General features: G+C 43.3%; 1 protein-coding gene across 1 annotated transcript; it reads left to right on the forward strand.

Annotated features, from left to right (window-relative positions):
- The first annotated feature begins 203 nt into the window (after positions 1 to 203).
- Positions 204 to 10,354, forward strand: GSTO1 (glutathione S-transferase omega 1). The gene is made up of 6 exons (XM_047761590.1): positions 204 to 475; positions 691 to 799; positions 4,208 to 4,430; positions 7,085 to 7,183; positions 8,964 to 9,070; positions 10,108 to 10,354. The coding sequence occupies exons 1-6, from the start codon at positions 442 to 444 to the stop codon at positions 10,259 to 10,261; spliced, it is 726 nt and encodes a 241-aa protein (XP_047617546.1). The 5' UTR covers positions 204 to 441; the 3' UTR covers positions 10,262 to 10,354.
- The last annotated feature ends 1,018 nt before the right edge of the window (positions 10,355 to 11,372 follow it).

Raw genomic sequence — 11,372 nt, forward strand, 5'->3', positions numbered from 1 at the left:
TTTAGATCTTCTATTGTGCATCTCGAAGTGCGTGCACCTCATGGCCAGCATGATGAACTGTGGCATAACAGCCACCTGCGGTGTTTTAAGCCTCGCTCTCACTAAACCAGGAAGGCCAGCCCTGGGTGGAATTGCTCCAGGCGGGCATCTCCGCCGGCCGCAATCCGCCTCCAGGCGCCCGGGTTGAGGGCGGCGCCTTCCTTTAAGCGCTGGGTGAGAAGGAGCCTGTGTGCTGGTCGGGCCGCCACTGGGCTCTTGCGCGCCTGTTTGCTTCCAGCGTGGGCGGAGCGCGAGGTCCTGGGCACACCTCCCTAAAGAGCAAGTGTGCCCAAAAGTGGCCTTTCGGGAGGGCACTTCTGAAAGAGGGAGGGAGGGAGTGGCGACCGACTTCCCGAATCGCCGGGCAACTCAGGAAGCGAGCTCAACCCCTGCTGCGCCAAGATGTCTGGAGGATCAGCCAGAAGCCTGGGGAAGGGTAAGGCCGGCCCACCACGATCTGCGGGAAAAATCTGAGCGACCCTCGGCCACGTGTCCGGGAGCCGCTGCTCTGGAGCTGAGCCAGCCGGGGGGGCCCCCACCTGGGAGAATCGGCCCTGGCCTCAGCGAGCTAGGGCCAGGCCCGAGGTCTGCGGGAGGCCACGGGTCCCAGATACTCTCTGGGCTGTAACTGCCTCCCCTTCTCCCCAACAGGAAGTGCGCCCCCGGGGCCGGTCCCCGAGGGCCTGATCCGTGTCTACAGCATGAGATTCTGTCCTTTCGCCCAGAGGACGCTCCTGGTCCTGAATGCCAAGGGAATCCGGTGAGAACCAAGGCAGCAGCAGCTCTCCTCTCAGGCCAAGAACCAGCTGCTGCAGGCGGCGCGAGTGGGCATCTCAGACAGGGTCCCCACAGCTGCTTTTACTGCAAAATAAATTATTCTCAGACTTTTGGGGGACATGTAAAGCTATGAACCTAATTCTTTCCTCCGAGGGCAGTGGGAATGCTACAGACTCCACCAGTCTAGAACACCGCATTTAGATTAACAATTTAATGGATCCAGAAAGCTGGAGCTTCAGTAAAGTTAGTGATAGGCTGGGATCACTCGACTGGTATTCAGGTGAGGCTCTTTTAGCTCTGGTAGATTCCTGATTCCTGGTGCACTGTCTTTTCCCTTTCACCCCATTTCTCCATTCTTATCTGGCTTATTTGATATCCTTTCCTGTTATTCTGAAGATAAGATCCCTTCCTGAATTGTTGATTCACCCCAGTCCAGAGTCCAGACCTTGACCTTCCTCCTGGCAGAGTGCTGACTTAACTGTACTTTGTATATTTCTAAAGGTTGGATTGTTTGCTGAGTCACAGAAAGTGTCTATGCCTAAAAATTCAGACTTTGGGGAAGAGTCATTGAAACCTGTATGGTGATGACAAATGGGTTATCCGCAGGAAATATGCAAGTCACTTCAGTTTTCTCTGTTAAATATCCATTGTCACTACCTCTCTTCCAATGACTTTTGGAATCTGTTGCACAGACATTAGATGTGGAGGTTTAAAACCAGCCCCCATTCTTAAGAAAATCTCCATTTATGTGCTTAGAGTTCGTAAATTAATTTTAGTTTTCTAGGTGGAGAATTAGGCAAGCAATTCTTTTCCCTAAAAGAAACATAAGATGAGGAGTTCCCTTCATGGTGCAGGGGAAACAAATCCGACTAGGAACCATGGGGTTGTGGGTTCGATCCCTCGCCTCACTCAGTGGGTTAAGGATCCAGCGTTGCTGTGAGCTGTGATGTAGGTTGCAGATGAGGCTCGGATCCCAAATTGCTGTGGCTGTGGGGTAGGCCAGCAGCTGTGGCTCCGATTAGATCCCTAGCCTGGGAGCCTCCGCAGGTGCGGCCCTAAAAGGACAAAAGACAAAAAAAAAAAAAAGAAGAAGAAGAAATGTAAGATGTGCTCTTAAAAAAATAAATTATTTTTGGATTAGCTATCACTTCAGTAAAATTTGCATCTTATTTGAATGAAACTGATTCTAAACACATAGCAAAATACTCAATATTTGGTGAAATTTATCCAAAACTATTTTTATCCAAATACAGTAATATTTCCTGTATTAGTTAGTATTCATTTATTGCAAGAAAGGGAAATACAATTAAAATTTGATTTAAAAAAAAGCACCATATCTTCTGCTCATACAATTATAAAGTAAGTCCAGAAGCAAGACACAGCTATTATGCTGTGGCACTAAGTCCTGGGTTAGTGTCTTTCTGGAACTCTAGGTTGAAGACAACCCTACCTTGTTTACTGAGACAGTTTTCCAAAGGAAAACTGAAGTGATTATACCATGTACATGTGTGTATATGGAAGGTAAAGAGTAATAACAGCTGCTAAGTAGCACAAACAGAGGTCTACTATGTTCATGGATTAGTTTTGAGTCCCAGGAGATTTCCATTAGTGTAATTGATTTTACCACCTGATAGACTCTAATAAAGCATGGTTTTCTCTAAAGGCACATCTTCCAACTTGTTTGGCAGGGACCTTGACTTGTTGGCTCATGTTGCCAAGTTACCAAGATGCATGTGTGTTCTGAGAACCTTCTTTATTACAAAAGCCCAGTATTTACCTTTCTGTTTCATGGTAAAAAAAAAAAAAAAAAAAATTTCAGAAATGATAATTTCCTTGGCAAGGAGATTAGTTTTTCTTGCAGTGGCTTGTATCTGTGTGTTCAGTGGTCTGTAAGCACATGAACCTTTTGGCACACAGAGGCCAGTGTTCAATCCATGGCCGGGTGAGGGGTGGGGTGTTGCATATTTAAATCCTCAAGCTAAATGCTGTTCTAGCTACTGAGGTGGATGGGGAAATAGGAAATAAGAGCTGTTACTGTATATTATTTTTGAGTAAATAATATGTTCTATTGGACACTTGTCCAGTTTTGACAATTACATGAATCTGACTTTAGTGATTATATGAAACTTTCCTTTCTCTTATTTGCCCTAAAATCTCTCAGACAAGATAAGAGTTAGATCTAAAAACAGTCTTAATACAGCCTGGACTTCACCTGTTTTCTTTTTTATGGGTTTACCTAGTGTAATTTACCCATGTACATTTTTTTGAAAACATCAGCCAATGGAGATTTAATCTGAAAGGTTTTTTTTTTTTTTTTGATTCCCTTAATATTCTGGTAGAAAGAGAGGAAATTTCTTTCTTTTTTTTTTTTTTTGCTTTTTCAGGGCCATATTTGTGGCATATGGAAGTTCCCAGGCTAGGGGTTGAATCATAACTGTACTTGGGGAAAAAAAAAAAAAAGTAAGGAATTTTCTATTTAGATTAGCAAAAGGAATTGAATTTTATCATGTTGATTCTCAAGTAGTGGGGTGTAGACACAATTCAATTAGTTGCCTCATATAATATACAGTTAAAATACTTCTTAGCCCCACATGGAATATCTTACTAACAATCTTAAAGCATTTCCACCTATTTCTTCAACAAATACATACTGAATAACTATCTAAAACTGCTTATATTTCTTCATAGCATTTAAATCTATTTAAAATTTTGCTCAATTACATGTTTGCTTATGAATATGACCAAGACTCACAAGATCCCTGGTTTCATGGACCTTATATTCTAGGGAGGTGACATAATAAAAGTATAATTGAGCAAAGTGATTTCAAATACATACTAGTTCAGTGACGAACGTCATACAAGGAATATAAATGGGGCCAGTGTGGCCAGATCATAATGACCAGATGGAAAGTCATAGGAAAGAGATATTAACAGATAAGCAGAAGACAGATAAAATGGCATGCAGGGGGGTCTAGAGTTTAATCCTACTGCAGTGAGGAGCAGCTGAGGGCTTGTAAGCAAGCAGGAGGGTCACTGATCCAGTTTGCTGATCCAGTGCATGGAGGATGGACTGTAAGGAGGCCACTGTGGAAGCAGAGGGACCAGGGGGACTACTGTAGAGGTCCAGGTGGCAGATAATGTCCTAGACAAGGTGGCAGTGTTAAAGCTGAGAAGTAGATAAAGCCAGAATGTGATCTGGAGGTCTAGCTGACAGGTCTGGCTGACCCATCTGATTTCAGGAAGACGGGACAGAGGGAAGGAATCAAGGCTGAGCTGACTCCTGAATTTGGGGTCTGATCAGAGAGATAAGTGGGTGGTGGAACCAGTGAAGCTTTCTTCAGGAGTACAAAAGAAATGTTACTCTCTTGACCGTCTTCTATGTGTCTTTCAGGCATCAAGTCATCAACATCAACCTGAAAAATAAGCCCGAGTGGTTCTTCCAGAAGAATCCCTTAGGTCTGGTGCCAGTTCTGGAAAACAGTCGGGGTCAAGTGATCTATGAATCTGCCATCACTTGTGAGTACCTGGATGAAGCATATCCAGGGAAGAAGCTGTTGCCAGATGACCCCTATGAGAAAGCTTGCCAAAAGATGGTCTTTGAGTTGTTTTCTAAGGTGTGTGTGTAAGACATTTCAGTTCCCATTTGAAACACCTTTGGTTGTGAAGCTAAATCAGTGTTGTCACTCATGGTTCAATGATTTGGGAGTGGCAAACCAACAGGGTGATGCTCTTGTCAGCTCTGCCATGTGCTGCAAGCCCTTTCACGGTCTGGATCCTGTTTACCTCTCCAAAGGTATGCCTCTTCACTCTTCTGACCCGGTATATTCCTGCCACGCTGAATGTTTTTCTTTTTTCCAAACTTGCCACCTTCTTCTCAACTTGCTGGAAGACTCTTCCTCCTTCTCTCTCTGCCTGATTGTCTCCAAGTCCTCTTTGCTATGTAGTCGGCGTTTCTGTATAAGCGGAACCCTCAGACGTTGAGGGCTCACTTTACTGTGCCGATGTATACAACATCCTTTGATTTTGGTATGGGGGGGTGTCCTCAAACACCCACCACCCCCACAGAGGATACCAATGGACCACTGTACCTGCCCAGATACTCCTGTCTTCTAGAAACTTGTCCAGGCTGGGTTAATGCCCAGCTGTGTGTTCCTACATATGCTAACTTTCCCCTGTGGTAACTGCCTACCTTCTTGCCTGTGTGTTGCCCCTGGGCTATGACCCTCTTGAAGGTTGGGCTATATTTCCATCACTCTCAGCTCACTGCCTAGGCATGTGACCAGCTCTGCCACTTCCTAGTTATGTGACTCTGAGCAAGTATTTAATACTTTACTTCTGTGCCTCAGCCCATAATTTGTAAAATGAGTATGAGAATTGTTCCCTCCCCATAGATAAAAATCATCAGAGCAGAAGCCTACACAGCGAAAATACTGTGTTAGTTGTTTTAGACACATAGTGTCTAGCAGTTAGCATCTCCTGTGTGTTGGCAATAGCTCCTTGCTGACTGAGTTATTGGCATTACTGTAGAAGAGCTGTCTGTATTTTCATTAGCATCAATGTTACAGGTTAGTTTAAAAAATTACTGTATACAAGGAAGTGAAAAAATAAGGAAATGAATCAACAGTAGACAACAATAAAGGCAACATCCGGTTATATCCTGTTGTATAGTCACCTTGTCAGGATATATGTCCACATATAAAGAGATCTCTAATCTGTAGAGAAAGAAATGGTCAGAGAAATACCTAGAAGATGAGACCTATAGGGAGAATATATTGTTTAAGGAGACACTGCAATGAGAATCCAGTGGGGAAGGAAGAGGGTGTTGTCTGTTTGGCAGAATGAGAGTGGAAAAATACTAGAAATGGCTGCCATCAAAGACGGTGAAGAGGGAATATGGTATTTACAAGAAAGATGCTGGATTATCAAAAATAATAACAAGAGGTTGACTGTATTCTCTAGAAAGAAAATGAGCTAAAAGTTAGAGATGCCCACTGTTACTTTTCTGCTCACATTCAGGGAAGAGGTGGCCTTAGAAGCATATGACCCCACCATCCTGGCCACAGCTTAGCAAATCAGAAATGCCCCCAGCTGTACCCTCAGACCAATCATCTTCTCTCCTGGGGATTTGAAAGTGAGACGCAGAGACTAAGACAATGTATGTGTTAAGACTTTGGAACCTTGGAGACTTGACAAACAAAAGCTACATAAAAAGTGAATTTTTAGGAAAGCAAAAATTAAGAGCATTGCAAAGGGAATCGATATATGGAAAGTAATGTGGAACAGACATTTAGGAAGAAGCAGAGATGAACGTCCCAAATGGAAAAGTGGAAGGAAGGGCTGTCTGCCCACATCCAGTTCCAATGAAGGCAAGCTCTACAAACATGGATGGGGTTTCAGGACATTCTGTCTTTACAAGTGTCTGTTTACTTACACTGGGACGAGTGGACTTCTGTCTCTTGTGGCGACACACTATCAAAGACCAAAGTATTAAAACACACAAACTTCTCCATCACAAGTGGTAAAGCATCTGACACACCACCTGTCAAATCTTCAGGTCGTCAACCACTTTGAACTGTCTTCTCATGCCCTCCCCAAGGTATAAATCAGGAAAGTCTCTTCCCCAGCTCCCTTTGCACCTGGGGCTAAGGCCTGACAGCAAGGTTCTTTTTCTCAGACACACACATGGTATAGTTCAATTTTGAATTGAGCAATGTGGGTAAACAGACTTGGTGTGAGGCCCTGGTTCTGCTGGTGAGAGTGGCTGGTGGCAGAGCTCCTGGCTTTCAGGAACCAAGGTGGTTGCAAGGTTAAATTGCAGGGTGGCATTGGTTACCTCAGAGTTCAACTTCTGGCAGTGGCACAACTTTAGCATCCAGTGCTCAGCTCTGTGGCAGCAATGGGTGCTTCCCATCAGTTCAGTTCTGAGCATGACTTGGGAAAGTTTCAGCTTAGTTCCAAACCTGTTTGTTCAAAAGTCTCTCAACAATACTACAAGCCACTCAGGGTCCTTTTAAGACATTTTTGACTCAAACTCTCCAAAGAGGTTCTCTTATTTGCAGCTTATAAAATTCTAACCAATGCAGCATCTTAGGCTACAAAACTGTTTCTAAAATCAGGATGTGATCTCTGTGAACACAGGAATTGGTGCACTTTTGAGGTTTCTAGAACATCCTGACACTGGGACTATGAGGGTTCTATCATGCTTTTGTATGAGGGGGCTGAATAGTTAGCCTCACACTGATGAACTAAAAAATTATTTTCTGTCTAGGTACCGCCTTTGCTAATACGCTTTATTAGAAGGGAAAATGAGGCAGACTGCTCTGGCCTAAAAGAAGAATTACGTAAAGAATTCAGCAAGCTAGAGGAGGTAATCAATTGTTTCTCTTTGCTTTTATGGAGAGTAAATGGTACATTATATTCACTCTTGGCTTCCTTCTACTCTTTCCTTCTTTCATAGAATTATAGGTTTGTGAGGTTCATCTATGTTATGTGTAGTTCATTCCTACTCCTTGTATAATGTTCCAAGATATGGCCGTTGTAGAATTTATTTATCCATTTTATTCCTGAAATAGTAATCATTTCCTTTTTGGGCTATTATAAGTAGAGCTGCAATGAACTTTTTTTTTTTTTTTTGGCTGTGCTCATGGCATGCGGAAGTTCTCAGGTCAAGGATCAAACCTGTGCCACAGCAGGAGTTCCTGTCTTGGCTCAGTGGAAACCAATCTGACTTGTATCCATGAGGACACAGATTCAATCCCTGGCCTCTCAATGGGTTAAGGATCTGGCATTGCTAGGAGCTGTGGTGTAGGTCACAGACATGGCTCAGATCCTGAGTTGCTGTGGTGGTGGTAGAGGCTGGCAGCTACAGCTCCAATTCGACCCCTGTACTGGGAATCACCATATGCCACAGGTGCGGCCCCTAAAAGACAGGAAAAACCCCCTGTGCTACAGCATCGACCCAAGCCGCTGTAGTGACTCTGCAGTGGATTAACCTCCTGAGCCACAAGGGAACTGTAATGAAGGTTTTTATACCTATTTTTTTGTAAATATATGTTCACATTTCTTTTTTTTTCTTTTTGTCTTTTGTCTTTTTAGAGCTGCACCTGCAGCATATGGAGGTTCCCAGGCTATGGGTCTAATCAGAGCTGTAGCTGCTGGCCTACACCACAGCCACAGCAATTCGGGATCTGAGCCGCGTCTGCGACCTATATCACAACTCACGGCAATGCCGGATCCTTAACCCACTGAGCAAGGTCAGGGATAGAACCTGCGTCCTCATGGATGCTAGTCAGATTCAGTAACCACTGTGCCATGATGGGAACCCCTACGTTCACATTTCTGACTAATAAAATTACTGGTTTACTATTATGCATGCACTCGGCTTAGCAGATACTGTTAAAACATGGTTGTACCAATTTACATTCCTCTCAACAGTGATTCCACCTATACTTTGTTTTGTTCATTTTAAACATTTTGATGATTGTGAAGTGGAATGATATTTTGGTTCTAATTTGAATTTCCCTGATGACTAATGAAGTTGAGCACCTTCTCAAATGGTTATTGGCCTTTGGACTCCCCCCCCCACCTTTTTTTAATATGTGTGTGTATATATATATTTTTTTCTTTTTTTATTTCTAATGATTTTTATTTTTCCATTATAGTTGGTTTACGGTGTTCTGTCAATTTCTACTGTACGCCAAAGTGACCCAGTCACACATATTATACATTCTTTTTCTCACATTATCCTCCATCATGTTCTATCACAAGTGACTAGATATAGTTCCCTGTGTTTGACTCCTCCTTTGTGAAGTTCAAGTCTTGGCCCAATTTCTTGATAGGTGTTTTCATATTGATTCCCTGGTCTTCCTACATTCTGAATACCAGTCCTTTTGCGGGGGGGGGGGGGCATTTGTATTACAAAGATCTTTTACTCTGTGGCTTGTTTTATTTTTCTCTACTTTACAGTTTATTTTGATGATTGTTTTGCTTCATCCCAAACCAAGAGATCCTAAATCTTAAACTGATCATACTTGGAAAAGCTAACTTGGATATGTCACTTGCTTAACTTAACTTGCCTTTATCATTTCTGAAAATGAATTTTACCAGATGCACAAATAAGAAGTACTCTTATGCTGTTTAATGTTCAGGTTCTGACCAAAAAGAAGACAACATACTTTGGTGGAAGTTCTCTCTCTATGATTGATTACCTCATCTGGCCCTGGTTTGAAAGGCTGGAAGCCCTGGAGTTAAATGAGTAAGACATTTGAATACCTTGTGCATAAATTGGGACAATGACAACTGGAATAGTATATATTGACCTCTTTTATAAACAGTAATTAAAATACCTCATTCACCTAGCTTGAATGGGAACAAGCAGACAGGAGGGGTCTTGGACTTTCCAGGGCATGCTATCCACCCGGCCTCACCATTCTTCCCCCATCCCTGGGGGTGGGGAATTCTGTGCCATGGGGTAAAATGTTTTAAAAGCAATTTAGTCCTTCCCTCCTGGTTAAAAATCCTTAAGGATGTACATTTTTATAAGGATGTTATGCAGGACTCTGTGCCTAATGCCAGCACCCATTTATCAGCAAGAGTCCCGCACTCTTGTCCAAACTCCATGTTTTGAAGTTTGGCAGCTACCTTGGCTTACTCCCACTTCTTAGAGCTCAGAGCTATTCAGGGTAATATTTAGATACGATCTGACCAGAAAATGCTAATTATATACCATATTGGTTTCCTTTCTTGTTCTCATTTAAGAAACCTATCAGTCTCTCAGTTTGGACAAGTTCTCACACCAAACTGAGCAAGTCACTTCACTCTAGTCTTAGATGCCTCTTCAACAGAACCAAGACCTCTCCAATATCTTCCAAGTCTCATATTCAATGATTTTGTATACTTTAAAGAGATATTCAAAGACATTTGTGGGAGTTCCCATCATGGCTCAGGGGAAATGAATCTGACTAGTATCCATGAGGACACAGGTTGTATCCCTGGCCTCTCTCAGTGGGTTAAGGATCTGGCATTGCTGTGAGCCGTGATGTAGGTTGTAGACATGGCTCAGATCTAGCATTTCTGTGGCTGTGGCATAGGCCTGCAGCTATAGCTCCAGTTTGACCCCTAGCCTGGGAACCTCCATATGCTGCAAGTGTGGCCCTAAAAAAAAGAGAAATTTGTGAAAGGTTAGAAAAACACAAAAGGAGGCTGCAGACTGGTACTAATGATATAGAGGAGACTTTGCAATGCTTTCCTATTTAGCCTTGCTCACACCTCCATCCTTTCCATCTCTCACAGGTGTGTAGACCACACTCCAAAACTTAAGCTCTGGATGGCAGCCATGATGAAAGATCCGGCGGTATCAGCCCTCCACATTGAACCGAGGGCCCTTCGAGCTTTCTATGACCTCTACTTGCAGAACAGCCCAGAGGCCTGTGACTATGGGCTCTGATGGGGACAGGAGTCAGCAATTATGATATACCTGATATTTTCCTTCACTAAATATGAATAATAACATGTGAAATAAAAACATACTTTTCCAGTGCTCTCATTATCTCATTGGATCACCTTCTCTCATTAGACACTATGGTCTAACTGTGGGGTTTCCTCAGGGCCCTTCTGCAGAAATGTAAACACATTTCTAGGATGCTGGAACTCTAAGGGTTCTAACATAGAACATGCTGAAAACCTCTAAATCATCTCTAGTGAGAGCTGGACTTCAATCTACACTTCTAACTGCCCACAGGACATTTCTACTTAGACACGGTGTTCTCATTTCAAGAGATGCCCTTTCAAGTTTGTCTTGAAAGTTGAGAGACTTTGCTCATTCTGTCCTTTCCATCGCCTACATAATTCCATTACCTTTCTTATTCCCATTGTTGCTGCTGAAGAGCAGACCCACATCCACTCAAAGCCAAGGGACTAGGTGGCCTCTTACTTGTTTTCCCAGTCTCCAATCACTAACTCCTTCAAAGCCTTTGCTAGACACAGGTGACCCATATATGTAATTAAATACTGTGAAGACCTCATCCATCAATTGTGTATATAAGTCTGGATAAGTAATTCAGAAATATTAATGTCATCTTCTAGTCATTTCCATAGCCCACTGCACTTCTCACTATTTATCATATCACCTCCATGAAAAGGTAGGTCAGAGAGCACCATTTCATTCTACAAATGATTCAACTCAGTTCCTGAGGTTAAGTGAGGCCTTAAGATGCTGGCAGAAAGATATGGAGAACAATCACAGCACAAGGTTCTTACATCGAACTAGGGGGCTGTCGACCTGTCCTAATATAGTCTGGTTTCCTCTCTCTCTTTTTTTTCCTAGCGCCGCATCCGCAGCATATGGAGGTTCCCAGGCTAGGAGTCCAATCGAAACTGGCAGCCGGCCTATGCCACAGCCACAGCAACGCTGGATCCGAGCCGCATCTGCGACCTACACAACAGCTGATGACAACCCGGATCCTTAACCCACTGAGCGAGGCCAGGGGTCGGAACCACAAGCTCACGGTTCCTAGTGGGATTAGCTAACCACCGAGACACGACGGGAACTCCTCCTC

The sequence above is a fragment of the Phacochoerus africanus genome, chromosome 15 (genome assembly GCF_016906955.1).
Source record: "Phacochoerus africanus isolate WHEZ1 chromosome 15, ROS_Pafr_v1, whole genome shotgun sequence".
Taxonomy (NCBI): Eukaryota; Metazoa; Chordata; class Mammalia; order Artiodactyla; family Suidae; genus Phacochoerus; species Phacochoerus africanus.